Here is a 26,064-nt window from a genome sequence, read left to right on the forward strand (position 1 = left end):
CCCCAGCTCCCTCCTGCCAGTCCTGCCAGCATGTATGTTGGTTTTTCCAGGCAAAGCTTCTCTGCAGTGTTTCTCTGCCTTTCCTGGAACTCTCTATATGAAACAGGCTCCGCCTGCCTCTGCCTTTCATCTTAAAGGTTGGCTTTGTTTTCATACTTACCTTTTTGTGCTGTGACTTAATGCAGGTGTTGAAATTAATCTTTCCCATTTTATATTGCAGTCTTGTCATGGATTTTGAATGAGAATGCCCTCCTTAGTCTCATTTGGATGCTTGGTCCCTAGCTGGTGGAACTGTTTTGGGAAAGATTAGGAGGTTGGCCTTGTTGGAGGAGGAATGGCACTGAGGGTTGGCTTTGAAGTTTTAAAATTTCCTGCCAGATCTAGTTACAGTGTCTGTCTGTCTGTCTGTCTGTCTGTCTGTCTGTCTGTCTGTCTGTGCCTTTTGCCTGTGGATCAGACTAAGCTCTCAGCTACTACTTGAGTGCCCTGCTGCCCTGCTGCTGTGTTTTCTGCCATGATAGTCCTGGACTCACCCTCTAAAACTCTAAGCAAGCCCCTAACTAAATGCTTGTGTGAGTTGCCTTGCTCGTGGTCTCTCTTCACAGCAGTAGAGCAGCACCTCCAGCAGTCCTTCTCAGAAGGGCTCAGACCTCTGTACTCCTCAGAAAGGAGAAAACAAACCACTATCTCAGTAACAACTAAAGAAACCGGATACAGAAATATGATAAAAATAATTAAAGGCAACTGTCATTCTACCCATAACCACAGAAAAGAAACAAGTCTGTTGTTAAGAATGTATTATAAAAGTAAAACTGATGGAAGGAGGGGGCAGGGAAAGGAGGAAGCAGTACAGCTCAGTAAAAGAAAAGGAAAAAGGAACACAGTTGAGGAAGCAGAGGAGGATGGGAGTAGATTTCAGAAATACTAACAAAGACAAGTAGAATGTGGCTGGGAGAGAGATCCATTTTCTTCAAAGGAGTTATTCTGAGTTTGTCAGACAGCTGCCCTCTGGGGCGAGCGGCAGACTTGGTGAGCAGGGGGTGAACAGCACAAACCCTTCCCATGTTTTGTTCCTTTGTTTCTCAGAGAGCAAGAACATGAAATTGGATGGGTGGGAAAGTATGGAAGGGAAAGGAATCTGATAAAAAGTATGAAATTCTCAAAAATAAATAAAAATGTCACATAAAGAAAAATTTAAATACTAAAATACAGCAAAAAGAAAGAATCCAAGAATTCAAAACTTTTTCTTTAAAATCCTCTATATCAAAATAAACATCGTTGGGAGCTGGGGGCAGATGGTCTGTTTTCCCACGTTGTTCTCGCTGTAGATAGAAGACGGTGCTGTGTGGTCCGAGGGCCAGGCTGTCAAGGGAACCCTGGTCTTACTACTCTGAACTTTTGTTTTCTGTGTGCTTGTACACCCACTGATTTGTGTTCTGATCACATGTAAAGCATGTGGTTTCAGAAACAATTATATCGAACATGATAAAAACAAATTGACTTTGTAGCATCAGATTAAACTTTTTATTACTATATAAGATAAGCAGTAAATCCTAATAAATGCAGTGCTTCAAAGATACCTGTTTAAGAATAAGAAACTTCTTGAGATTCATAGAATATTTACATTTTGGAAAAAAAGTCCTCATGTGAAATGATTTTATCATATTAAAGATGGTGGACAGATAGGAATATTATAACAGCAAGGAATACTGAATTTGGTTCTTTTTTTTCTCCTCTTTACCCGTTTTCCCACTATATCATTTAAAATTGCAAAGATCTTTTATTACTGTCTATCAGCATTGCATTTAGAAAGTTTAAAACACTCTTGTTCTTCAATAAAAGATTTGTTACATGCTTAATCCCTAGCTACGTATCTTAGGTAGCACTGGTGACAACGTGCAGCAGTCACTAGGGCATTATTGTTTAAAATGAGTAAGGGCTGCTGAGGTGGCTCAGTGGCTGAAGACAGACTCTTGCTGTCAAGCCTGACAGCCTGAGCTCAGTCCCTCAGACCCACGGCGGAAGGCGAGGACACCGCACGTTCTTCTCTTTCCTACACACTTGCACATATACAGAAATAAGGGGAGCGAGAGTACTTATGTGGGTGAGGCGAGGTGGAGCTCTTTGCGCAGTCTCTGCTTTACCACGTGCTGTTTCCCCTGTGAGGCTGGCAGCAGATTGACCGCTAACCCTTGAGGGTCTGTCTAGTTTGACTTTAACTCTTTTCCTGTTGGTTGTTTGTCAGCTTTACTTGGGGTTATATTTACATGGCTTCATCAAGCACTTCCTAAACTAATGAAACACTAATGCAGAAAGAGTAACTTCTTGGAAAACGGTTCTGGAGTCAGATGTGAGGAAGAGAACTTAAAAGTCTGGAAAGGTTATACATACCCAAGAAAGTCTGACATTGGTTGCTTTATGCCTGTTTGCAAGCTTTGCCTTCACTCTGAATCAAATTAGCTAGAAATGGTGTTTGTTTGTTGGTGTGTGGTTTGTTTATACAAGGAATTTTTGTCGGGGGCCAGGCTTTCATCTAGGAGAGGACTGGTAAGCACGCGCGCGCGCGCACACACACACACACACACACACACACACGAACACGCATGCATGCGTGTGCCTTCTACCTTGATTTATTTTGTTAATTCTAACTTAAAAGAAAGTTAACAGTAAGACTGAGATCCTTTTTTGTTGTTGTTGAAAACTTTAACATAGATTTTATAGGAAAGTTGGAATAATACAGTGATTTTATAATTAATACATACACCTTTTAGTTTTTAGCAAATTTTTGTAAACCTTTATATTCATGCTCATTTTGTTGTTGTCTTGTTTTTTAAGGACTTTGCAGTTACCTAGGAGTTGGGGGTTTTTATATTAAGATCAGCCTTCTTAAGTTTGGGGGGCGGTGGTGGTGAAGCTAGGCTTCTTCTTACGTTTCCTTCAGCTGATGTTTCTAGGGTAGACCCTTGCACTCTTGGCCAGGTACAATGGCTTCACTAGAGGTGTCAAAGTATTTCGGTTTTGGGTGCGTAATAATGTGTTAACTAGTTCCACAGCTGGAATATAAAAGGAGGATATTTTCTGTTTGCTTAGTTTTCTTAATAAGTAGAGGAGTGGAAAACACCCTTTAGGAATAAGTGGTAACGGGATTGGCTTGCGCTCAGATTTCTGAGGCCCAGCGCCCAGAGAGGGCTCCAAAGCTGTTGTGCTGGCTGCCCACTCTGGAGCAGCTGACTAACCAGCTGCTGAGCACATGGAGCTGGTCATGAGCGCCTTCGTCTCAGCAGAGCGCGTTAACACAGTTTACATCCAGAGCCACGTGCGCAGCTCCTGACCTCAGGGTAACCCGCTCTTACTTTTGAAAGGAGAGGCGTGCTCTTGCCACTTCCCATTTCTAGCCACATGAAAAGATTTCTTACACAGGGCACACAGGATCCTCTAGTTTTCCTTTAATGTGAAAGGAGCATTCACTCTGAGCCTGCTGTTACATGTTGCGTGGAGAGAGAATCCTGTTCCTCCCCTGTTTCCCCCCTTACTGCAATCTTCCTGGAGCTCTTGTAGGTGCAGCAGGTAAGTAGAACCAGAGCTGTTCTAACCTGTCCTTTCCCTAAAGCAGTACGCAAAGGAGCAGACTTCCCTGATGGCAAGCCATTGTTTCATTTCGTTTCTTGTTCCCTTCCTTCCTTCTTTTCTTTTTTGCTTGAGACAGGGTTTCTCAGTGTAGCCCTGGATGTCCTGGACTCTCTTTGTAGACCAGACTGGCCTCGAACTCACCGAAGTCTACCTGCCTCTGCCTCTTGAGCGCTGGAAACCATTGTTTCTTAATACACATATGGGGCCAGCGCAGAAGCTGACATTTGGTTACATCCTCAATTGCTCTCATACTTTTTTCTTGCGGGGAGGTCTCTCATGGAACCTGAAGCTCTCAATTTTGGTCAGCCTGTCTGCAAACTCCTCACTAAGGTCACAGATACCTGCTCTGCAGCTGGCTTTTATGTGGGTGCTGCGGATCTTCACATTTGCTCAGCAGAGCTACCCACTGAGCACTCTACTCCAGCTGTGACAAACACATCCTTAACCTTATACTTCTTGTTGATAAGTCTAGGTCTCTTGTTCTCAGAATATCCCTCTAGTCACTGCAAAGGGTTCATTTAGTTTTTCTTTGTTTGCTTCTCTTTCTTTCCTTCTCTCTTTTTCTCTCTTTCTTTCCTTTCTTTCTTTCTTTCTTTTCTTTCTTTCTTTCTTTTCTTTCTTTCTGAGACAGAATAGCACTCTGTAGTCCAAGCTAGCCTGGGACTTACCATTCAGCCCAGGCTACCCCTGAAGTCAAGGCAATACTCCTGGTAATTATAGGCACTAAGCACTATGTCCAACTTTGAGCTTTATTTTGTAGACATCTCTGACTTGCCTGAGAGGGTAGATACTTCACTTTCAGAACATTCTAAGTTGCTCTATTGATGAGCAACTGAGTATGGTGATCAATTTCCAAGTTTTAAATCGTATGCCTGCTTTTCCCCATTAATTGTTTAATTACAGAACAGCCCTAAATCTATTCTGATTTGTTAAGTATAACTCAAATTTCTTTTAATGGTTAATAATAAGTTCAGGGGCTCATAATGTGATTACTAAATCAAACACTTAATCATAGTGTTCTAACTTCTGATTTCTTGGTTAAGTTTTCCTGGTACCAAAGAAACTACCATTATGCCAAAGGTCTGTGCTTGACTCTTTTTGCTCGTTTGTTGGTTGGTTGGTTTTGGTTTTTTGAGACAGGGTTTCTCTTGTAGTCTTGGCTGTCTTGGACTAGCTTTGTAGACCAGGCTGGCCTCCAACTCACAGAGAGCCGCCTGCCTCTTCCTCTCAAGTTGTGCTTGGCTTTTAAAGGACATACTTAGAAAAAAAAAAAAAAAGAAGAAGAACAGAAATCAATAAGAAATAAGATTTCAAAAATATATGCAGATGTTTGGTTAGTATTCAATTTTGTTGACTTAGTGGAGTTAATATATTTCTACTTAGAAGTAGAACAGCACCCAAATACTTATCTAAAGTTATATATACTTCACCTGTATACCCTCTTGATAATTGATGGTGTCTCAATTATTTATTTATTTTCTATTGCTGTGATAAAACATTGGCCAAAAGCAGTCTTGGGAGGAAAGGACCGATTTCATCTTGTGTGTCTAGCAAACAGTTCAGTACTAAGGGAAGTCAGAGCAGGAACCTGGAGGCAGGAACTGGAGCAGAGGCCACAGAGGAGTGCTGCTTACTGACTTGCTCTCCATGGCTTGCTTAGCCTGCTTATAGAACCCAAGAGCACATGCTCAAGGCTGGGTAGCACCAACCACAGCATGCTGGGCCCTCTTACACCAGTCATCAGCCAAGAAAGCACCCCGTGGGCATTCTTGCACTCCACTCCGATAGAGGAATTTTCTCAATATATGACCTGAGTTGGTGTCAAGTTGACCAAAATCAAACCAGCACAGATGGCATTTAGTCACCTATATTTTGGCTAAGCATTCATAAGGTCAGAGTTTGTACTTACTGTTTCTGGTTGTCCACATTTATAATTTCATTAAGTAGCTGGTTGAAATTCCAATTGAAAGAAATGTTTTTATGTATGTGTCGATGTGCATGTATATGCACATGTGTGTGAATGCCCACAGAGGCAAGACGAGGGCATTGGATCCCCTGGAGTTGGTGTGGATGCTGGGAACAGAATGCTGGTCCTCCAACCCTCTGCTTTTTATAAGGAACTAAAGTTAAATCTTAGCCTCTACCAACTAACTTTAAACAAGTGCCAGTTACTATTAATTTTAACAGTGCAGTGTAAATGTTCTGTAAGCCTAGTAAGTGTTAATACATGCCTGTCATTTCAATGTTTGGGGGGTTGAGGAAAAAGGATTGAGTTTAAGGCCAGCTTGGGCTCCATAGAAAAGGTGGAAAATAAAGACCTTTTGTATCTTCTGCAGTAATCACTAAAGGAGTGATGCTAAAATATATTATGTAAAAATACTACGTAACAACACAGAGGTACTCTGCAAGTGCAAAAAAAAAAATGAAGATAAAGGGAAAAGAGTTGGACAGACAGCACATAGGGAAATACAGTGGACAGTCACGTGCAGTTAAATGCAGATGGGCTGCACACTTTCATGAGGGGTGATTAGGGCTGGGGATATGGCTCATGATCGGAGTACACACTTACCGTGCACGAGTTTAGCTGGGTACAAAGCCAAAATTCAACTCTGTACTCTTTGCAAAACATACTTGGAGAATTTACAGTAAAGCAAGGCAAAACAACACCATGTAAATGTTAACCCATGGAAGGCCAACGTGGCTGTACTAACATGAGAAGAAAAATGTGGCATATTCATAGAATGGGCTCCAAGTAAGCAGTGAAAAAAACCACACAACAACATGGGTAGCCCCAGAGCTGTGCCTGGTAAGGAAGGTACACTTAGGAAAAATACTCCTACCTGGTGTTCAGGTGACGCTCTGCAGAAGTTGTTATTTTCAGATAGGGTCTCAGGTGGCTCCTGGCTGGCCTTTAGGTGCTCACTACAATGCAGCAGGGCTAGCTTTTAATTCCTGATCCCCCTGCCCTCCCTTTTTGAGTATTGGGAGTTCAGGCCTGTTACCACTCCTAGGTACATTTTGTTGGTGTTAGTGGATATTCGAGCTGTAGTTCAGAGTGGCCTGAAACTCACAAGATAGCTCAGACTGGCCTCAGGTTTGTGGGTGCTCTTTTGCCCCAGCCTTCCAAGTGCTGGGACTACGTTGGTATTGGCCATCTTGGAAGCAGTTCCTGTCTTACGGGGTTGCACCACAGGAAGTTGCCATTATAGGACTGCTTGGTCACCCAGCACCACGAACTTCCGCGTTGTTTAGACGTGCAAAGCTGAAACAGTGTCTTGTAATTTTTTTCAGTTGAAATAGCTTACGCAAGTAGCATTTCACGGAACCCTTTTCTCACGGTGTAGAACCCCTCTTGAGATGCATATCTTGGAATTCTAATTATATTTTTGGTTGTGAGCCTAGCCTTTAATGGCTGAGCCATCTCCCAGCCCAGGAATTCTAATTATAATAGTGCTAACTATGGTGACATTTACTTCAACTCAAAACTAGAAGTTATGAACTTTGACTATATAGGAGTGTGTCTGCAAGCCATTCCTATGATTGCTTTTACATATAAGCATATCCTGAGATGATATTTCCTTGGCACTACAATAGGTTTTTAAATTTTAAACATTTTATTTTTTATATGTACATTTATATTATTACACATATATACAATAAACTACATATAGCAAGAAGAACCACGACACAATCAGGAATTATATAAATGTTACATTCTTATTGTCTTGGCTATTTGTATTTGGCAGCCTTGAAGAAACCATCTTTCCTATCTTGGTGTGTCTAAAATTCTGAATGTAAATCTGTCCTTTCTCATCAACTTAAAACATCAATCTAGATTTTAAAACATCGTAACCCTTAAACAACTAAGCTTAATTGTAAAACAAAACTATCTGGTCTTCAACCCCATCAGAGACTTGAGAAGGAATAAAATTGATTATCTGAGTACAATAGTTTATGAATGTCAGAAAAAAACTGGCTTCTAAACACTGTGGAAGGACCCTTGAACATTTAATTTTAATGTATAACATTTTTTTTCTGACTAGTTTTTGCAATGATGTTGTGGTCTGTAATTGGTGATGTCTTAGGTTTCATAGCAGATATGTTTAAAATGACAAACATTAAATTTTAACAGAGAAAGACATCCTTTCAGCCAGTTAAGATGCAAAGATTATTTAGGGCGTGCATCGTCCTTGCTTGGTACAGCAGTTCGTGCAGATCCACCAGCCTCGATGGTCTTCTTGTGGGGCTCCTAGACCCTCTGGATTCTTCTGTCTCCCCATTCTTCATTACCACTCTCACCTGGTGTCCCAATAGTGAGTCCCAGCAGCTGTCCCAATCCCCCACTGAGTGAAGTCTCTCAGAGGCATCCATGTTGGGCTCATATCCAATTATAAGCGAGTCTATACCATGTGTGTCTTTCTGGGTCTGGGGTAACTCACTCAGGATGATCATTTGTAGTTCCACCTAATCAGATCTAGCCAATGGACAGCACCTTCTCCACAGTTGTGTGGAGAGCAGGGACTGCCTCTGACATGAACTCTGGTGCCCCCTATTTGACCACTTCCCCTTGGTGGGGAGGCCTGGTGGCACTCAGAGGAAGAGGAAGCAGGCTATCTGGATGAGACCTGATAATCTGTGATTATATGGGAGGGGAGGATGTCCCGTTCTCTCGTAGGACGAGGGGAGGGGAAGAGGGTGAAAGAGGGAGGGAGGGGGGAATGGGAAGATACAAGTGTGAGGATAACAATCAGGATGTAATCTGAGTAAATTATTTTTTAAAAAAGATAAAAAGATGAATAAGGCTTAAAGGAGAAAATGACTTAAGTTTGAAAGTAATGGATAGGCTCCATCTAAAAGTTTAACAACCCAGACCGTTCATTAATCCCCAGTAATGTTGGTGAATACTGAATAGACGGGAATTTAAAGTTCCTGTATAGGTGCCAAATTGGGACTTAAGCATTTTTTCCAGTTCTTGAATTTCTGGTTTTGTTTTTATAAGATCTGTGCTTTGTTTTTACTATGAAGTAGAAAAGGTTATTTTTTTCAAAGTTTGGTTTTATAATTACTTCAAAACTCATAAGAAAAATAGTAAACATTCTAACTAGACTTTTATAAAACTAAACGTTCTGCAAACCATACTGTAAGTACATAAAAATGGAGAAATAAAATCATGCAAGTGGGTTCTGACTGTTAGTGTTTTGAAACTGTTTCTCCTTTGACCCCACTCCCTAATTACATTCTGCTGAGAGAAAGTGGGGCTGGGAGAAGGAAGAGGAGATTTGAGGGGAAACAAGAGGCTGTCTCCTTTCTCCTCTCACTGTCCGCAGCCCCAGAGCTCAGCGCCGGCGGGAACCATGGCGAATGGTTCCAGTGTGCAGGCTCTGCGTGCTCATAGGACCATCCTCATCACCCCTTAGCTAAAAAGAGCATCGCCTAGTCATGTCTCCTCAGAGGCCTACGTGAGGCTATAGCTGAGCCCCTTCTCCAAGCGCTTGGCTTCTAGTGTCCTGCTGACTCCTTCCAGAGGCTCAGTTTCTTAGGGTTGCTCCCAACCACTGGTCCATCCCTCCAGCCCCAGTGTGCTTTTTCCAACCATCATTTAAGTTGGCTGTGGAGATGTTCAGTTTCCTGTAGCCTCTCGGTTGTGTCCCTTCTTCTTGTGCTTTACCCCCGAAAGCCTTCCTGTGTCATGTTTTGTTGGACAGGTCTGTGGAACAAATATTATTTCTCTTTCGTTTTTGAAGGACAGTTTTGCCGAATAAAATATGGTTGATTAACACTTTCTTTTTCCTTCTAATATTTAAGTATGCTGTTTCTGGCCTTTTAGTTTCTAATCTGTCACCAGCCTTTACTCATGTCCAGGAACCTTGTGTGGATGGAATAGCTCTGCTAGCTGCTTTGGGATTTCTACACTTCTAATAAAAAAGTGTCTCAGTGCAGGTCTATTTGCGTTTATTCTCCCTAGGTTTTGTATATGCATGTCATGTCTCTGACATCAGAGTTGGGAAGTTTGGGGCCAACATTTATTTTTATGAATGTATTTGTCTCCGTTTTTGCTGTCCTTCTGGAGCTCAGCTGATGCTGGTATTCATGTGTACACTTGATGGGTCTCAAGTGGCCCTGTGCTATCCCTTTTTACTTCACTTACCAGAATTTTCTATAGTGTTTGGCAAAATAAGTATTTATTGTACTATTGAAATTATGAATAAATGGACCTTTCCCTGATGACCATTGTTACTCAGATGTATTTACTTAAACTCGCCCAGATCTACTTAATGCTCTGTGTTAGCATGTGGCCATAACTGTTTGCCATCTCTAGAGTTTTTCTTTCTTTCTTTCTTTCTTTCTTTTTTTTTTGAAAGCTAGAATTCTGTATCACAAGTTTCCCACTTTCCACCCTTTTGCTATCCATTTTCATTGTTTTTATACAACTATGTCTTCAGTTATGACGATTTTTTTTTGAGGAATAAAAACATTTTTATTTGTGTATTCAGAATCACACAAGTTACCTTTACAGTTCAATTTACTATATATAGAAATCATTTGAGTTGTATATTCAGTTAGATTTTGAACTGAGATTACAATATCATATAAAACAATTTTATACTAATTATTCTTAAGCATACCAAATTGAAATACATAGGTTTAACTTTAGATTTATGGCAAACAGTCTTCAAATACAACACAGACATTCTTAAGTTTACCTGTCATTCACATGTGAGCTTAGCAGTTCTGGGCCATGACGATATTTTTACAATCTTGTTTTCATGCTCAATTTGGACTAGCCACTTCATAGGTTCTCATTAGCCATTGGCCTATATTTTGGGTAGTCCAACTCATTCTGTAATACAGAATCCATATATAATTAATCTATGTCATGCTTTTTTTTATCCTTGTCATTCTAGAACAGTCGGCAAGATCTGTGGTCAGCAAACCTTAAAAAATGTCCTGTCAGGGTTCTGCAAAAATGCTGGGAAGCTGGACAGACGTTAGGACTATGTTAGACACAGTGGTGTCTGAGTAGCTGGCTGGCTTTTCATTTCACTTGAGGGCTGAGCACTTGCCCAGCATGCACGAAGTTCTGGGTTTGATCCTCAGCACTGGCCATCTTTATCTGTATGACTTAGTTTCAAGCATATAGACACTCATAACAAGTGCACTGTTCCAAGGACTGATAGGGTTTCTTCCAGGAGCCTCTCACAGATGAGGTTCCCCTCACACTTTGTAGGGTGAAGTACCCAACTCTGCTTAGTTACTCCTGCTGGGCCTGGTGCTTCTTGAACCCTAAAAGGAGGCCTCTGTGAAGTGAAGTGAATATGATAGCATTTAGGACATCCACAGCTAGCACTTTCAGGGTGTGTCAACCGTTGGCATGTTTAGGGTATGCCTGCAGTTGGCATGTTTAGGGTGTGTCAACCGTTGGCATGTTTAGGGTGTGCCCACAGTTGGCATGTTTAGGGTGTGCCCACAGTTGGCATGTTTAGGGTGTGCCCACAGTTGGCATGTTTAGGGTGTGTCAACCGTTGGCATGTTTAGGGTGTGCCCACAGTTGGCATGTTTAGGGTGTGCCCACAGTTGGCATGTTTAGGGAGTGTCTACAGTGGCATATTTGGGATGTGCTGCAGTTGGCATGTTTGGGATGTGTCTGCAGTTGGCATGTTTAGGGGACGTCTACAGGGGACCTGTTTCTTTGGAATCAGCCTAAGCTGACCAGCTGCCTCCTATTGACATCTGTATAGTATTACCTTGTCTGGCACACACAAAAGCTTCCTTTTTTCCTGCGATGGGGCAGCTTTAAGCGAACTGGAGTCCTGCTGAAGCTGCTAGAGATGCTAGGGGAATGGAGATGTATAAGGTGCCCACTCGGCCAAACGTGAGGGGAGGGAGGGAGACACTGTGCTTCTGCTGTCGGTGAGTTAACTGACTTTAAAAGTTAACCACGTTTACACTGTTCTCAGTGGGACGGTTAAGGTTGAGCAGGGCGTATGACAAGAGCAAGAAAGCAACTGAGGACAGTGAACAGAGCCTCCACTACTCTGTTTTTATTTTCATATATTTTATTTTGATATTTTATACATTCACTATATTTACTTACTTATTTAGTATTTTACAACTTCCACTGCTGTTATTCTGGCCCCCGGATTACAGTTGTAGTCTCCTGAAGGACCTTGCCATAAAAGTGACAATAATACGGCGGGGGGGGGGGGGGGGGGGACGGGACGGGACGGACGTGTCAGACTTTCAGTGTCTCGAGATTCAATTTCCAACAATCTCTGTCCTTCACTGGATTGAGTTCATGTGCTGATCTGCTTCTACTTGGATGTCCAGCTAGGAAAACAAGGAAAGCCTCTGTGGAGGAAGATGGCAGCAGCATCTGGAGTCTGTACATTGCTCCAGTTTCACGTCATCATTCACACAGAATGTCTGGCACTCAGTAGAACATTGCTACACACAGAGCAAAAACAGAAAAAAAAATCAACAGCAGAAACACACCAACAGGTTATACAGACCAAGGGTTATAGACAGGAGCTTTAAAATATGGTGATTTATATGTTCGTGAAAATAGATGCTGAAGCTGAGAACTTGACTAAAGAACTGGAATCTATAGAAACGAATCAGATGGGGGTTCTATAACTGAAAATATGAACAGCACAACAAATGGATTTAATCATGGGTTAGACACAGCTGCAGAGAACAATGAACGGTAAACTGGGAGATAAGTTACCAGACATTATTCAACACAGATTCGTCTGTCTTGGTGCTAGGACTGACCCATGTCATGCCATGGTTGCTTCTCAGGCTCACTGAACAGGATGTCTTAGACTTTAGAGCTCGGGGATGAAGAGAAACCAGTCATATTAGGTTATATTAGATTATAGTTACAGTACCTGCTTTTTTATGTGTGTGGTCTCATATTTTATAATGACGACGTTTTTTAAATTTTAGTAAGTACATAGTAGAGAGTGGTCAAATATGAAGTTATCAATTCTAAATGTGTGTTTTGTGTTCCCCAGCCTTTGAGCAAACAAAACACATAAGTCAGGTGTTCCACAAACCTAGAGTGTACCCTTAGAACGAGAAATTAAGCAAAACACAGATGGAAAAGATAAACAGCTGGATTTATTTTCAGCATCAGGGTATTGTAAATGGCCTTGTTTTTATTTAGGATAGCTTCGCAAAGCAAGCTGGTAAGCTTGCTTATCACATGTAGGTCATAAAGAGCAAATAGAGAGGAAGTTAAAGTAAATTACTGAGTTGGTTAGGGGAGCAAGTGCCTTGTTTTCAGTTAGTAAAGCTCTACTGACTAGTAAGACAGGGAAAAATCCTTCCAGTTGCATATGACACCTCATAAATTGTAACATGCATCCCAATTTCAGAAGTGTTAGAATTTAGAAGAAAAGGTAAATGTTACTCTAAGGCTTAGTTCTGTTGCCCAGTATTTGATGATTTGCTCAGGGAGGCTCTTAGAGCATTTCCTGCCGTGAGGATGGGGTAGGACACATATCCACTGGTTCCTGAATGGCGGTTCAGACTTGCATCGGGACCCAAGCATCAAAGTAACAGTGCCACTTGACTCTAGGAGTTTTCAGAGAACACGCTTTATGGAATTTTCATCTCTTCAATTCGTATCATTCTTAAGGTCTCACTCTTAAGCTCCGTAAAAATTTTGGCCCTCTGTTGATGCCAGCTAAATATAGCATTAATCAAACTATCTTTTTAAACAAAAGGTTTAGATTCTGTGACGTTTGCTGGAAACAAGAGTTCATTAATATATTCCTATTCTGAAGACTCGCTGTAAGCCCCAAATGACCCTTTTCTTGAGCAATAAAACATTTAAAACTTAAATTTTTTGTTTCTTCTTTACCTTCAGAATTTTTCAAGCCACATCTGACTGATAGGATGAAAAAGTTTAAGAGGAGACTGTCCCTCACGCTCAGGGGAAGCCAGACTATTGACGAGTCGCTGTCGGAGCTGGCTGAGCAGATGACGATCGAGGAGAGCAGCAGTAAAGACAACGGTAAGTGTGCGCGCGGAGATGCTCGGGTACCGCAGATACACGTATATCTTCTGTTAAGTCAGATACGCCACTTTTGTCTATCTAATTCTTTGGTTTCTTGGAAACAGAAGATGGATTGGCTAATGGCATAGTCTGCTCTCATCCCAACACTGCCAGTGCACTCGGTCTCCTAACCTTCCTACCATTCTGTCTGTACTGGTTCTTAAATAAGAATGTATTTTATAAAATGATACTAATTGCTAAGTTACTATTTGTAAATTAACATTTAAATATATTAAATATCCTGAGTTAATAGAGGATAGTAGGGTTGTAAGATTCTGTTGTAGCTTTATCATAGTTTTATAATATTCTAAATATGTATTGACTGTCTTCATAGATTACAAGGTGTATCAGATGAGTGAATTTGCTGTCTTATTTTATGTACCACAGTGTGTCCATAGTACTGAGAACACTAAGAAACAAATACATTATGTTTCATTTGACAGTGCTTTTTATATAATACAAAGTAGTAGCACACAAATCTTTTGTTTGTTTGGTTGGGTTTTTTGGTTTTTTTGGTTTTTTTTTTCTTTCCCCCAAGACAGGGAAGCCTTGGTTGTCCTGTACTCACTTTGTAGACCAAGCTGGCCTCAAACTCACTGAGATTCACCTACCTGTACTTCCCTGAGTGCTGGGACTACAAGCATGTGCCACCGTGCCTGGCTAGCACAGATTTTAATGTAATAATTTAAAGGGGGCTGGAGAGATGGCTCAGTGGTTAAGAGCATCACCTGCTCTTCCAGAGGTCCTGAGTTCAGTTCCCAGCAACTGCATGGTAGTTCACAACTGTCTGTAATGTGATGTGATGCCCTCTTCTGGCCTGCAGATGTGCATGCAGGCAGAACACTGTATACATAATAATAAATAAACAAATCTTTAAAAACATAATTTAAAGCATTTGTTAAATTGAATGAATTAAAATATAAACCTGGTGAAAGTTTTAGAACAAGGTTATATACTTAAAGCTGAAAAACCTAGGAATGTCTCAGTGACCAGGAAGGCATGTGAAAATGGCTGAGCTAGATTCTGGTTAGAGAGCTCTGGCTGCAGTTAAAAGCCTGACTGCCTGCCCCATTGCAGGCAAACACTTGAGGTGTGAGAGAGGCAAAGTGTTCTGCAGCTTAGCAGTCATGGCCTGGAGCAGCAGATGTAGTAAGGCACTGAAGTGCTCTTTCACCCACACGGAGAAGTCGGTTTCAGAGACCTTGCTTTTCTTCCTCGATCGAATCATTATTTGCTGAATATTGTCCATCTTGTTGGCAGAGCCGAGATGTGCTTGCTTTTGGATATCATTCTTTATAGGAGGCAAGACTGGCTGGCATTTGGCTCAAATCTTGAAGGTGATTTCTGTAATATTTACTCCTCTTCTAAGAGGATGTGCTAGACACACGGGCAGAATCCCGCTATTCTCTTAGACCCCCGTTGAACTCTGGCGGTAACAATAGTTGAATCCAGTATGCTCATTCTTGTGCTAGAAATTTTGGCCAGTGTGTTTGCCAGTGATGCTCAGGGATGAAAGAGGCACAGTGTACATCATGGTAGGTGGCTTCTGGAATGCATTCCTAATGGGAATGTGATTACCAGACAAACGTTTTTATTAAAACTGAGCTGTGGAAGACGCACAGACTTTTTAGAGAGCTAATTAATGACTTAGACAAACTGAATGTTTTCTGGAGTGTTTTGGTAATTATCTTAAAACCTGATGAGTTTGTAACAAATGGTAAAATGTTAGAAGTACCCAGTATTTTAAAAATAGCATAAGTTGTTCATTTGTAACAGACCATAAAAAAAGAGAAACAGGAGTGCTTGCTGTTGGAATTCCTCCTCATCAGAGCACCTTGACACCATACTTGAAGATACAGGCAGAAATTTATTTCATGTTGTCATGAACCGCCATGTCAGTTGCCACTTGCTCTCTGTGTGTAACATGGATTTCATCAACAGTTCTCACAGGGGTCCTAAGTCTTTTTTTATCACGTCAGTGCCTACTATCTATACTAAACACGTTCCCCTTAGAGAGTTCGTTTTTTCTTGTTTGTCTTTCACACGAGAATTACATAAGATTGGTTGCACACAGACAGTCCATCGCAAAGTTCTCTGTAAGGATGTATGTAGACTGTACTATTAAAAAAACTTTGTTTGTTTGTTTGTTTGTTTGTTTTTCAAGACAGGGTTTCTCTTGTATTCCTGGCTGTCCTGGACTTGCTTTGTAGACCAGGCTGGATTACAGGCATGTGCCACCATGCTGGGTTATCTTACATGTAGCCATGCAGCCTTTGATCCCAGCACTTGTGAGGCAGAGGCATGTGGATCTCTGGGTTCCAGACTAGCCTGGTCTACAGAGTGAGTTCCAGGACAGCCAGAGCTATTACGCAGAGAAACCCAGTCTCAACAAAACAATACAAATTTTATATGTAATGTGATTAATTTAAAAGCAAAAGTGATCTGTGTCTAACTTGAAACAGCAGCCATGCTAGCTTACGGAATAAGGGAAATAGTTGTATTTTCTCCAAGTAAACTGCCTCAGTCTCTGACTTTGATCACATGCATGCTTGAGTCCTGTTGCACTTGCATTGTGTATAGTCATGTATACTGTCACAAGATGGAGACTACCCACTTGCAAGGTTTTAATTATATAAATATCTTAGGAAAATGATAGTGCACATGGTCCCTTGGTTATCTACAGTATTTCCTCCCAAGTAGAACTTGAGAGATTTCGTAATTTTAGTAACTGTATCACACTTTGAAGGCTAAGCTCAGTTAGAAATGTTCTGCTATAATTACAATTTACAGTACACTGTGAGCTAGGACGTTTGCACGTTGGCTCGTGGGTTGAATCCAGGAAAGAAAAATTTTGAATTTTACTTATTGAATTTGTAGTCAGTATGTAAAAATAAGCTTCAAGTTGTTAATCTTGGCCACTTTGCACATATGGCCCTAACTTAGAACAGCTTTATTTAAATATAAACTGAAAGTTTAGCCAGGCTCCGTGGTACATACCTGTAATCCCAGCACTCAGGGAGGCAGAGGCAGGCAGATACCTGTGAGTTTTTAGCCAGCTTCTACAAAGTAAATCCAGGATAGCCAAGGCAACACAGAGGAACCCTGTCTTAAAAACAAAACAAACCCCAGAAAGTGTATAAATAGAAACACAAGAAAGCATTTTTAAAATACCTACTATGAAAGATAACTCAGAAAAAAAATGGTAAGTTTTGTTTTTATAGCACAGGAATTTTACTTGGAGCCTCATACATGCTAGGCCAGCACTGTATCACTGAGCTATATTCCAAGCCCTAAGTGTGTAGTTTTTTTAAATTGTCAAAAATTAATTTATTTCTTGGTCTCTAAAAGTTGAGCATAGAATTACCATATGGATCAACAGCTCATCTTTAGGGGTATACTCAATAGAATTGAAGTAGGTGTTCAAACAAAATGCTGCTACACTCCTTCCTCATCTATAGCTAACTGATTTTAAGTATTGCACTGTAAGATGTTTCTGCTTGGTAATGAGTCTTTGCTTGTTTAAAGGTGTATATATATATATATATATATATATATTTATATAATAAAATACCAAAATTGGAGCAATAAGCTCAGCCTACTTAAGTATTTCTTTTTTTATTCACTAAATGACATACCTTTGTGAATGTCTAGTAATAGAAGTATAAATTAGATGCATTTATTATATTCTACAGCATTTAACCCCAAGATACATGATAGTCATAATAAGTCAGTACATGAAGGAGTAGTTTGGAAATCATTTTAAGATGTGTATAATTTGATAATCAAAACTTGGTGGGGTATATTAGTAACTGTTAACCAGTTTTGGTCATTGGACCAACTTAAAATGTCTATAAATATCTTTTCATAGAAATTATTTTAACTCTAGCCCTTTAAGTGAATAGCCAAAGAAGTGAGTTTACTGATATATGATCTCTATCACAACCTTTCGTTTTGTTTTGTTTTTTTAATCCTTCTCCTGTGATCCTGACTCTCGGGATGATGTGGAATGACTCTTGGATACCGTGAACCGCAGAGCCTATTGTGAAGAATGGCAGGCCTCCAACGTCTCACAGTGTGCATTCCTTCCTTCATCAGTACACAGGGTCTTTCAAGAAGCCCCCGTTGCGAAGACCCCACAGTGTTATTGGAGGAAGCCTTGGGTCCTTTATGGCAATGCCCAGAAATGGAAGCAGACTAGGTAATGTGATTACTTATCTGTTGCATTTCTGATTTTAAGACATGTACACTGAGTGTTGGTTGTATGAAGAAAGTCAGCCACTTTCATTGTCACATTTCTCGTTAGTCATATAGAAACCAGGGTAAGACTAGAAGGGTATTAGAGGCGTGCCAACACCACAGAGAAGTGACGTTTGCATGCCTGCTCATCCAGGAGAGCGAATAGCGCTTCAACAGCTGTTCGACTCAGGACCGCACAATGGCCCAGTCCAAGCAGGAGATTAAGGCCTGACTTGTTCATGTCCTTTGAAGTATCCAGGGAAAAGATCTACAAATTTTTGTATACTTTATCTCTCTTCCTTTTTGATAGTGGATTATTATGGTTTGATCTTAGGAATCATTTTAAATATAGCTGTTTCATTGTCCCATTAGTCGTATTTTCTAAAGTTCCCGAACTGTCTACAAGAACATTATGTTAACACTGAACATTTTATTCTTCTGTTTGCTTTATTTCTTCCCACAGTAGGCTACTTCCTGGTTCAGTTGAGTACTTTTAACACCACAAGCCTCTGTACAGTGTGGCTTCATCGGTGAGAAATATGCCTTGGCCCTGTCAGCACAGCAGTAAGAATGGTGCGCTGGACTCATCTTAGGCTGGTTCCTGAGAGATGATTGTTATACTTGGTTGTTAAACATAGCAACTGTTATACTTTAAATTTTACAGGTTTAGAGTTAAGCGAGCAAGCTAAATTAAAAACCAAAAGTGATTAGTGCTCCAAAGTCAGTACCTCTACCTACTTTACCGTGTATGTTTATCTACTCTCAGGAGTTATGTGCCTTATGTGTCAATAGTGATAATACTGTGTAATGGTGTGCCATTGCATAATTCTTTCCAATATCACATGGCCAGTAATACTAAGCCAGTAATGTAAGGCCAGCCATGAAGTGAGTATTTATCTTCAAGAACTCAGGTCTTGGCTTGTAATTTTGTCGGTTATGTCGACAGGAGGTTGGTTAGTAAATGTTTTAGGTTTTATGGGCTGTCATCTCTGTTGAGTGTTCTTTTTCTGGGTGTAGTGACCCTTTAAAATGCAGGAAACATTCTTAGTTCAGAGCAGTGTAAAATCACCTGTTCTTGACTCTTGGTTGCGAGTTTAAAAAGTAATATTGATAATGTTAATAATGTAGACTAAATTTAAAAGTGTATTGTATCTTTTCAGTTTTATAGTGAAGTGATAAAAACATTGAATGAGCAAATAGCCTCTAGTTCTTGACATTCTTCACATTTCCGCAAAGTCCTTACCCCACTAACAAATACTGAAGTTCTGGCTTAGGCCTTTGTTATCTCACTTCGCTTTTATCTTGAAGGGGACAGAGACAGCTGTGCTTGTTTGGTAGCATGAACAATCTCCTGGCTGACTCAAAAGCGGCTCAGTGTTTGTCCACAGCTGAGATTGATACCTTTGCTTGGCAGTCCTTGTTGGTTTTGTTTGCTTGTTAGTACAGGGAAACTGAACCTGCTGCCTTCTTAGAGCAGGCTACGCAAATGCTGTGTCACTGAGCTTACGTGGCCTTGCCAGTTTGTCAGTTTGTCTAGGCAGGTCTTGATTTTTGTGAGCTCTCAACAGATTTGTTTGTTGTTTTTTGGTTTGTTTTTCGAGACAAGGTTTCCCTGTGTAGCCTTGGCTGTCTTGGACTTGCTTTGTAGACCGGTCTAGCCGTGAACTCACAGAGATCCACCTACCTCTACCTCCCTGAGTGCTGGGATTACAGGCATGTGCCACAACACTTGGCTTTCCCAGCAGATTTTTTATATTTTAGAGACCCCAGACTTAGCTTTGTAGTAGATACCCAGTCAATAATGCTTGGAAGACTCACTCATGACAGTGTCTTGCTGTGCAGCCTCAGCTGGCATCTTCTGTTCCATTCTTTTGCCTTAGTTCCGGAGTTCCAGGCTTGTGCCACCACACTGGTCTTGCTACTGGTGGGTAGCAGCTTTTTAAATTTTTTAAAAAGACTGTTCTATCAGTTAGTTCCATTTTATTGCTGACCTAATGTAACATCTAATGAAAGAAGCAAAAGACCAAGTTTCTGGTCTAGCTGTGTGTCTCAGCTGCCCGATCTAAAAGTCAGTTACTCTTGTAAGTCTGCCATTTCTAGAATCTAGAAAGTGAGAGAAGTTACTAAAATTGTCAAGAACTGTCTCGAGTCTATAATTTTACCCCCTTTTTGATAGTAACTTAAATTATTCTAAAATTTTTCATAATTTCAAAATGTAGAGAGATCTGGTGCAGAGCACATGCCTGTAATCCTAACACTCAGGGAGCTTGCTCTGTGAGTTCAAGGCCAGCCAAGGCTACAAAGAGAAACTGTCTCAAAAGGAAAAAAAAAAAAGTTGAGAGATTTCCCCTTCCTGCCTCAGTGTGAGATTAAACACATGTGCCACCATGCTTGATATCATAGTTTTCTTTGTATTGCTGTGAGGAACACCATGATCAAAAGCAATTTGGAGAGAGGGTTATTTGGTTTTTTGTTTTTTGTTTTTGTTTTTTTGACTTATACATTCCAGTCCATAGTTCATCAGTGAGGGGGAAACTCAAGCAGGGCAGGAACCTGGAGACAGGAATTGAAGCAGAGACCATGGAGGAATGTTGCTTATGTTCTTGCTCCATGTGGTTTGGTCAGCTTACTTTTCATACAACCTTGGTCCACCTGCCTGGAATGGCACCACTCGCAGCGGGATGGGGCCTCCCATATCAAGTATTAACCAAGAAAAACCACCACGAGTCTGATGGAGAAGACATTTTTTCAATTGTCTTTCTCTTTTCCCAAGTGACTCCAATTTAAGTCAAGTTGGCAAAAAATTAATCAATACAGTTTACCCTTGTCACCTTGACAAAATGCATCACTATGAAACCCTAACCTTTCCTTTCTTGTTTACCCCCCAAGATATCATACTAATAACATTACTGTTGTATAGCTATAAAACATCATATATCCTTAAAAGTCCCATAGTTTTTAAAAATATTCAGTCACTTTTTAAACAAAATTCACTCTCTTTAAATATTCATATCTTAAAAGTTCAGGGTTTCTCAATTTGAACTTTTGTAAAATAAAAAAAGTTACAATCTTCTTTGTCTTTATCATCATCTTTTGGTTTTTTGTTTTTTGAGACAGGGTTTCTCTGTGTAGTCTTGGCTGTCCTGGACTCACTTTGTAGACCAGGCTGGCCTCAAACTCACAGAGATCTGCCTGCCTCTGCCTTCCTGAGTCCTGGGAGTAGAGGCGTGCGCCACTGCACTCGGCAAAAGTTACACACTTCTTATTCCAAGAGGGAAGAACTAGGGCACAGTTACAGTAAAATAAGAGCAAATCCAACATCTAACAGTATAAATCAAAGCCTGTAGCTAAATGTTGAGTGTCTGAGATTCATTCACTTACAATCCTCTGGGCTCCAAGGGACTTGGGCACTCTACGCCTCCTGGTGTGCCAGTCATAACACATGCAGCTAATCTCACGGGCTCAGGTTGGTTCTGTTCCACACCTGCCCTATCCTTGGTGGTTTTCCCACAGTCCTGGACTCTCCAGTATTTTTGGAGTCTCCACTGTAACTGGGCTGTCCATTCACCGTGACATCAGCTGGTATCTCTTCAGAGACTCTAACCCACTCACCACATGGTGCTGGGCCTTAGCTTCTCTGCAGGGCTCCTCAATCCTGGGGTTTCCACTGTAACCTTCTGTGACTCAAGTTAGAGGCCACACCCGCGCCCATGGCCTCTCCTGGTGCCGAGCCTCAGCTTCTCTCCATGGCCCCTTCAGTCCTGCAGTTCTCATGCTGCCCGAACCAGTAACTCACGGAAGACAATGAAATAGCACCAAGACTGGCTGCCGGCTTGAGATACAGCGTTGGCTTCTTCCGGCTTTGTGTGGCGACCCTGAGGAGAGATCCCTCCCAGAAGTTTCACCTCAGTTGTGCTGGTCTCTTTATCATCACAGCTGCCTTCCACCCTCAGCCGGCCGGAAGCCATGGGCCATCAACTCAGAATATAAGAACAGCCTGGTAGCATGCTTGTGTCCCTCTTAAACCCCACAAGCCAGACTTGCATCACCCATGTTGCTCTCAGCATTCTTACCTTCCAGCCTCCATGGAAAACCCCATTAAGGCTCAAGCACCAATGGCTTTTCCAGTTCAAAGTTTTAGACATTCCTACAAATGTCTCCTGCAAATCTTTGCCCAAAATACTGTGGTCTGTGGTCAGAGCAGTCACAATAGGATCCCACAGCCCTGGTACTGATTCTGTGTTTGCTTGCTTTGTATTGCTGTAAGAAACAGCATCGTCACAAGCACCTCGGGGAGAAAGGGCACATTTGGCTTACACAGTACATCTTTGAGGAAATCCTGGGCAGGAACCTGGGGCAGGAACCGAGGCAGAAACATCAGTAAGGAGAAGACCCTTATTTGCTGGCTTGCTCAGCCTGCCTTTTTATACAGATAAGGATCCACTGTGAGCATCAGTCATTAATCAAGAAAATTCCCCACAAGCTTGCCCATGGGGCAGTCTGACAGAGACGTTTTCTCAGTTGCCTTTTCCGTCTTCTCGCACAACTCTAGCTGTGTCCGGCTAGGCAGAGACTAACCGTCACACCTGGCCTAAGGTGTCGCGCTTTGGTCTGTTAACTAACTGCATTACCTATGTCTCCAGACCATGGACGGCTCTCAGTTGACAGCCTATATTTACTTGTAATGATAAGGAACTTGTGCTATATAGTAAGATCTAGCTTTTAAAAGTAAACAGTGCCTCCTTTCCTGATACAGATATTGTTCATGAAAATCTGAAGATGGGATCAGATGGTGAGAGTGACCAAGCTTCTGGGACTTCGTCTGATGAAGTCCAGTCACCTACAGGTGTTTGCCTCAGGAATCGTATACATAGACGGATCTCCATGGAGGTAACCCTTTAAGAAAATGGAAATACACCTTTGTATGCATATCTGTGTTTGTAAAGGAACATGCACACATATGGAGCAAGTAGACGCTCGTTCGAAACAGTTCAGGAAGGCAAATGGCACTGGCACGAGAGCTGCTTCATTGCCTTAGTGAACTTGGTCTGAATGTTGCTGTTCTCTAATTCGTATCCCAAGGCAACTATGCATTAATTACAGTTTTCTTAATCACACCTTTTTGCGTGCATGCTAAGAGGTACAAATAACCTGCAACCAGCTTGCTTGCTTTGTTAGTGCCTCCTCTGTTGTGCACTATACTATACACGCTACGAGACATTGACGTTGTGTCTCCATGTAAAAGCAGCGTTGCTGCTCCTGCAGAGGAACCGAGGGTCAGTTCTCAGCGCCCGAGTCGTTCCAGGACACCCAATACAGACAGAACATTCATACACGTAAATAAATATTAAAAAGAACCCAAACAATTAATTTCATATAAAGATGTATGTTACAGTTTTATGGAAAGAGTTTTTTTTTTTTAAATGACTTATTATTTCAGTATACCCTGCAAGTTAAAAGCTTTTGCAAAGATATTGAGCATGCTTTAAAATAAAGCTTTAGAGGCTGAAGAGATGGTTCGGCAGGTAGCAGCATGTGGCAGCAAGCCTGACAGCGTGAGTGCAGTCCCTAGAACCCAGGAGGTGGAAGGAGAGAGCTAACTTCTATCCTCTAGTTATTGAAGTGACCACGTTCTGTGGTAGACTGCATATTTCTACATACAGAAGAATTGCAAAGTAAAGTTCAACTTAAATTTGCTAAAGAAAGTACTGAGTCTTAAACCCTTTCTGTAAAACCGCATCTGCCTTTGATTGTAGTAAGTATTTTTGCCTTAAGTAACTTTGTAACAATAAGCAGACGCCAGTTGCTTAACACTAAAGAGTAATGGGCTTGGGCCGGCGTCTGCAGAAGTCTAATGCCATGATCTCTTGGCTGCTAGGACTTGAATAAGCGGCTGTCGCTGCCTGCGGACATCAGGATACCTGATGGCTACCTGGAGAAGCTGCAGATCAGCAGCCCACCCTTCGACCAGCCCATGAGCCGCAGGTCCCGCAGAGCCTCCTTAGTAAGTTTCTGGCCTTGCACTGTGCCACGAGGACGGCTTGTTTCCAGAGTGTGGCTTCTCCTTATTGTCCTTTTGTCTCTCCCTTCCTTCTCTTTCTTCCTCCCTTTTCCCCTTTCACACCATTAAGCCCAGGGAATTGCATGTACTAGGCAAGTAATGTACCATCTAGTTGTACCCGCCCTGAAATTTGTTTTTATATATAAGTTTTAATTCACTCACTCACCTTTATTGCATTATTGTCTACATTTGTCATTTTTCCTACTTAAAGGGTGTATGGGAACAGGACTTAAGTTACATCTTAGTTTTGGATGCCTCTGCTGAATATATGTCCACCATATGTGCTTGATGTACCATATGTTGATAATTCTAGATTTTACAGCAGAGCGCCCAGACTCTAATTTTATAGCTCAATGTATTTGTGTTGTTGTCATACTCCTGTAACCAGTACCCAGATGAATAAATGAAACTTTTCTGTTACTCTTTTCTTAATAGCCCTCATTCCTCAACTTATTAATGCCCGCCCTCTGATAACAAAGTTCAGTTTTACACACATGGTCACACTGTTGTGATTACACTCTTTTCATACTATGATTTTATATCTGAGCCTTATTCATAAACATGTTCATATTTGTTTCTAAAGTATTTAATACTTTCATTATTTTCTTGGAGAGAGGGTCTTGCTAGTCTGCAATTGACTATAAATCAGGCTGGCTTCACAGTCCACTTCACTCAGCCTCCTTAATGCTGGGATTACAAACATGTTCTGTGATACCTGAGTATGTTTCCCACCTACTTACTCTCATTTAATCTTTTGAACCTTATGTAGTTATGAATACATGTTGTAAAATATGCATGTACAAATATGCAAGGTGTTTGTATATTTATTTTACAAAGCCATGTAATGTTATAAAATCACAGCATGTATGTAAGTATGCAAAATATATTTTTGTAGTTCCCTTATTCGGTTCAGCGTTAAGTCTGTGAATTTCGTCTATCTTGTTGCCTGTAGCCAGTCATAGTCTGTTCTTTCTTGCTGTTGTATGTTGCACACGTGTATAAATGTACTATCCTTTGTGTGTGTGTTGTATTTTATCCATTCTCAAGTTGATGGGCTTTAAGCTTGTTTTTAGCCTTTGACTGTTATAGTGTTTCTCTCACCATCCTGTGTGGCTTGGTCATGTTACTAGATCCAAAGAAAGCTCGAAATCTCCCACCACACTTGCTGCCACTTACAGGTTACACTATCATAGGTCAACATAGTATAAGTTATAATTCATTTATGTGGAATATTTTAGTGTTTTATGCTTTTGCTGTAAGGGTCATCAGAACAGGAATTTGGTTAGACTCTGAGAAGATTTTTCTTGAAGTAATGAAGTCACAAAATAAATTATTCTCTGGGAATGAATTACCATAAAAATATTGATATTGGATTAAAACATAAGGCTTCTAGAGCTGTTTCTTATAGTTTTTATGGTGCCTGTTAGTTTTTTATGTCCTAAAATAATCTAAGGTAGGCTCAGTGCAGATTGTGGACTCAGGAAAGCGGGGATGGCGTCTGTCTTCACTTTGTGCTCAGCACCTAGCGCTGTCCTTGGTAAATGTTGGATGAAGAGCTTTGTCTTCTGTCCTCTGAAAACTTCTGCAGGAGAATGTCAACTGCTGCTGATTGTATCTGTTGTTAATCTGTCAGTGTTCAACAGATAAAAATGCAAGCAGTACTTTCTAAAAATTTCATTTAAAGATTGAGTAATTGCTATTTAAATATAATCATTGAGTCCACTAAGTTCAAGAGTCCTTAAGGGGCTTGGGTGTGTGTGTCTTGCCCTCTGAACTAGGGTCTGACAGCCCGCTCACTAGTGAAAGCCTTGTTGTCTGAATTTCTTGGCCAACAGCATGGATGGAACTCAGTATTGCTGTTTATTCTATACACTAACTAGTGTGTAATAATTACAGTTTACTGTTCACTTTCTATTCTAGACTTCTGCTTATTTTGAATTGGCACATACTCTGTATTTATGGGGTACAGTGTAGCATGTCAACACTTGTACAATGTGCTTTGATTAGAGTAAGGAGCATATTTATCACCAAAATAGCTGTTTTTATGAGGAATATTTAAATTATAGTAGGCATTTTG

General features: G+C 41.0%; 1 protein-coding gene across 1 annotated transcript in view; it reads left to right on the forward strand.

Moving 5' to 3' along the window:
• The window catches only part of CDK17 (cyclin dependent kinase 17), a 73,567-nt gene that overhangs the window by 27,306 nt on the left and 20,197 nt on the right, over positions 1-26,064 (forward strand). Inside the window, exons 2-5 of the mRNA XM_084796156.1 lie at positions 13,502-13,648; positions 17,724-17,888; positions 22,683-22,816; positions 23,805-23,930. Of these exons, the coding sequence (XP_084652282.1) occupies positions 13,531-13,648; positions 17,724-17,888; positions 22,683-22,816; positions 23,805-23,930 (543 nt within the window). The 5' untranslated portion in view covers positions 13,502-13,530. The remainder of the gene's footprint in view (positions 1-13,501; positions 13,649-17,723; positions 17,889-22,682; positions 22,817-23,804; positions 23,931-26,064) is intronic.

The sequence above is a fragment of the Acomys minous genome (assembly GCF_964271855.1).
Source record: "Acomys minous genome assembly, chromosome: 9".
In the NCBI taxonomy this organism is placed as follows: Eukaryota; Metazoa; Chordata; class Mammalia; order Rodentia; family Muridae; genus Acomys; species Acomys minous.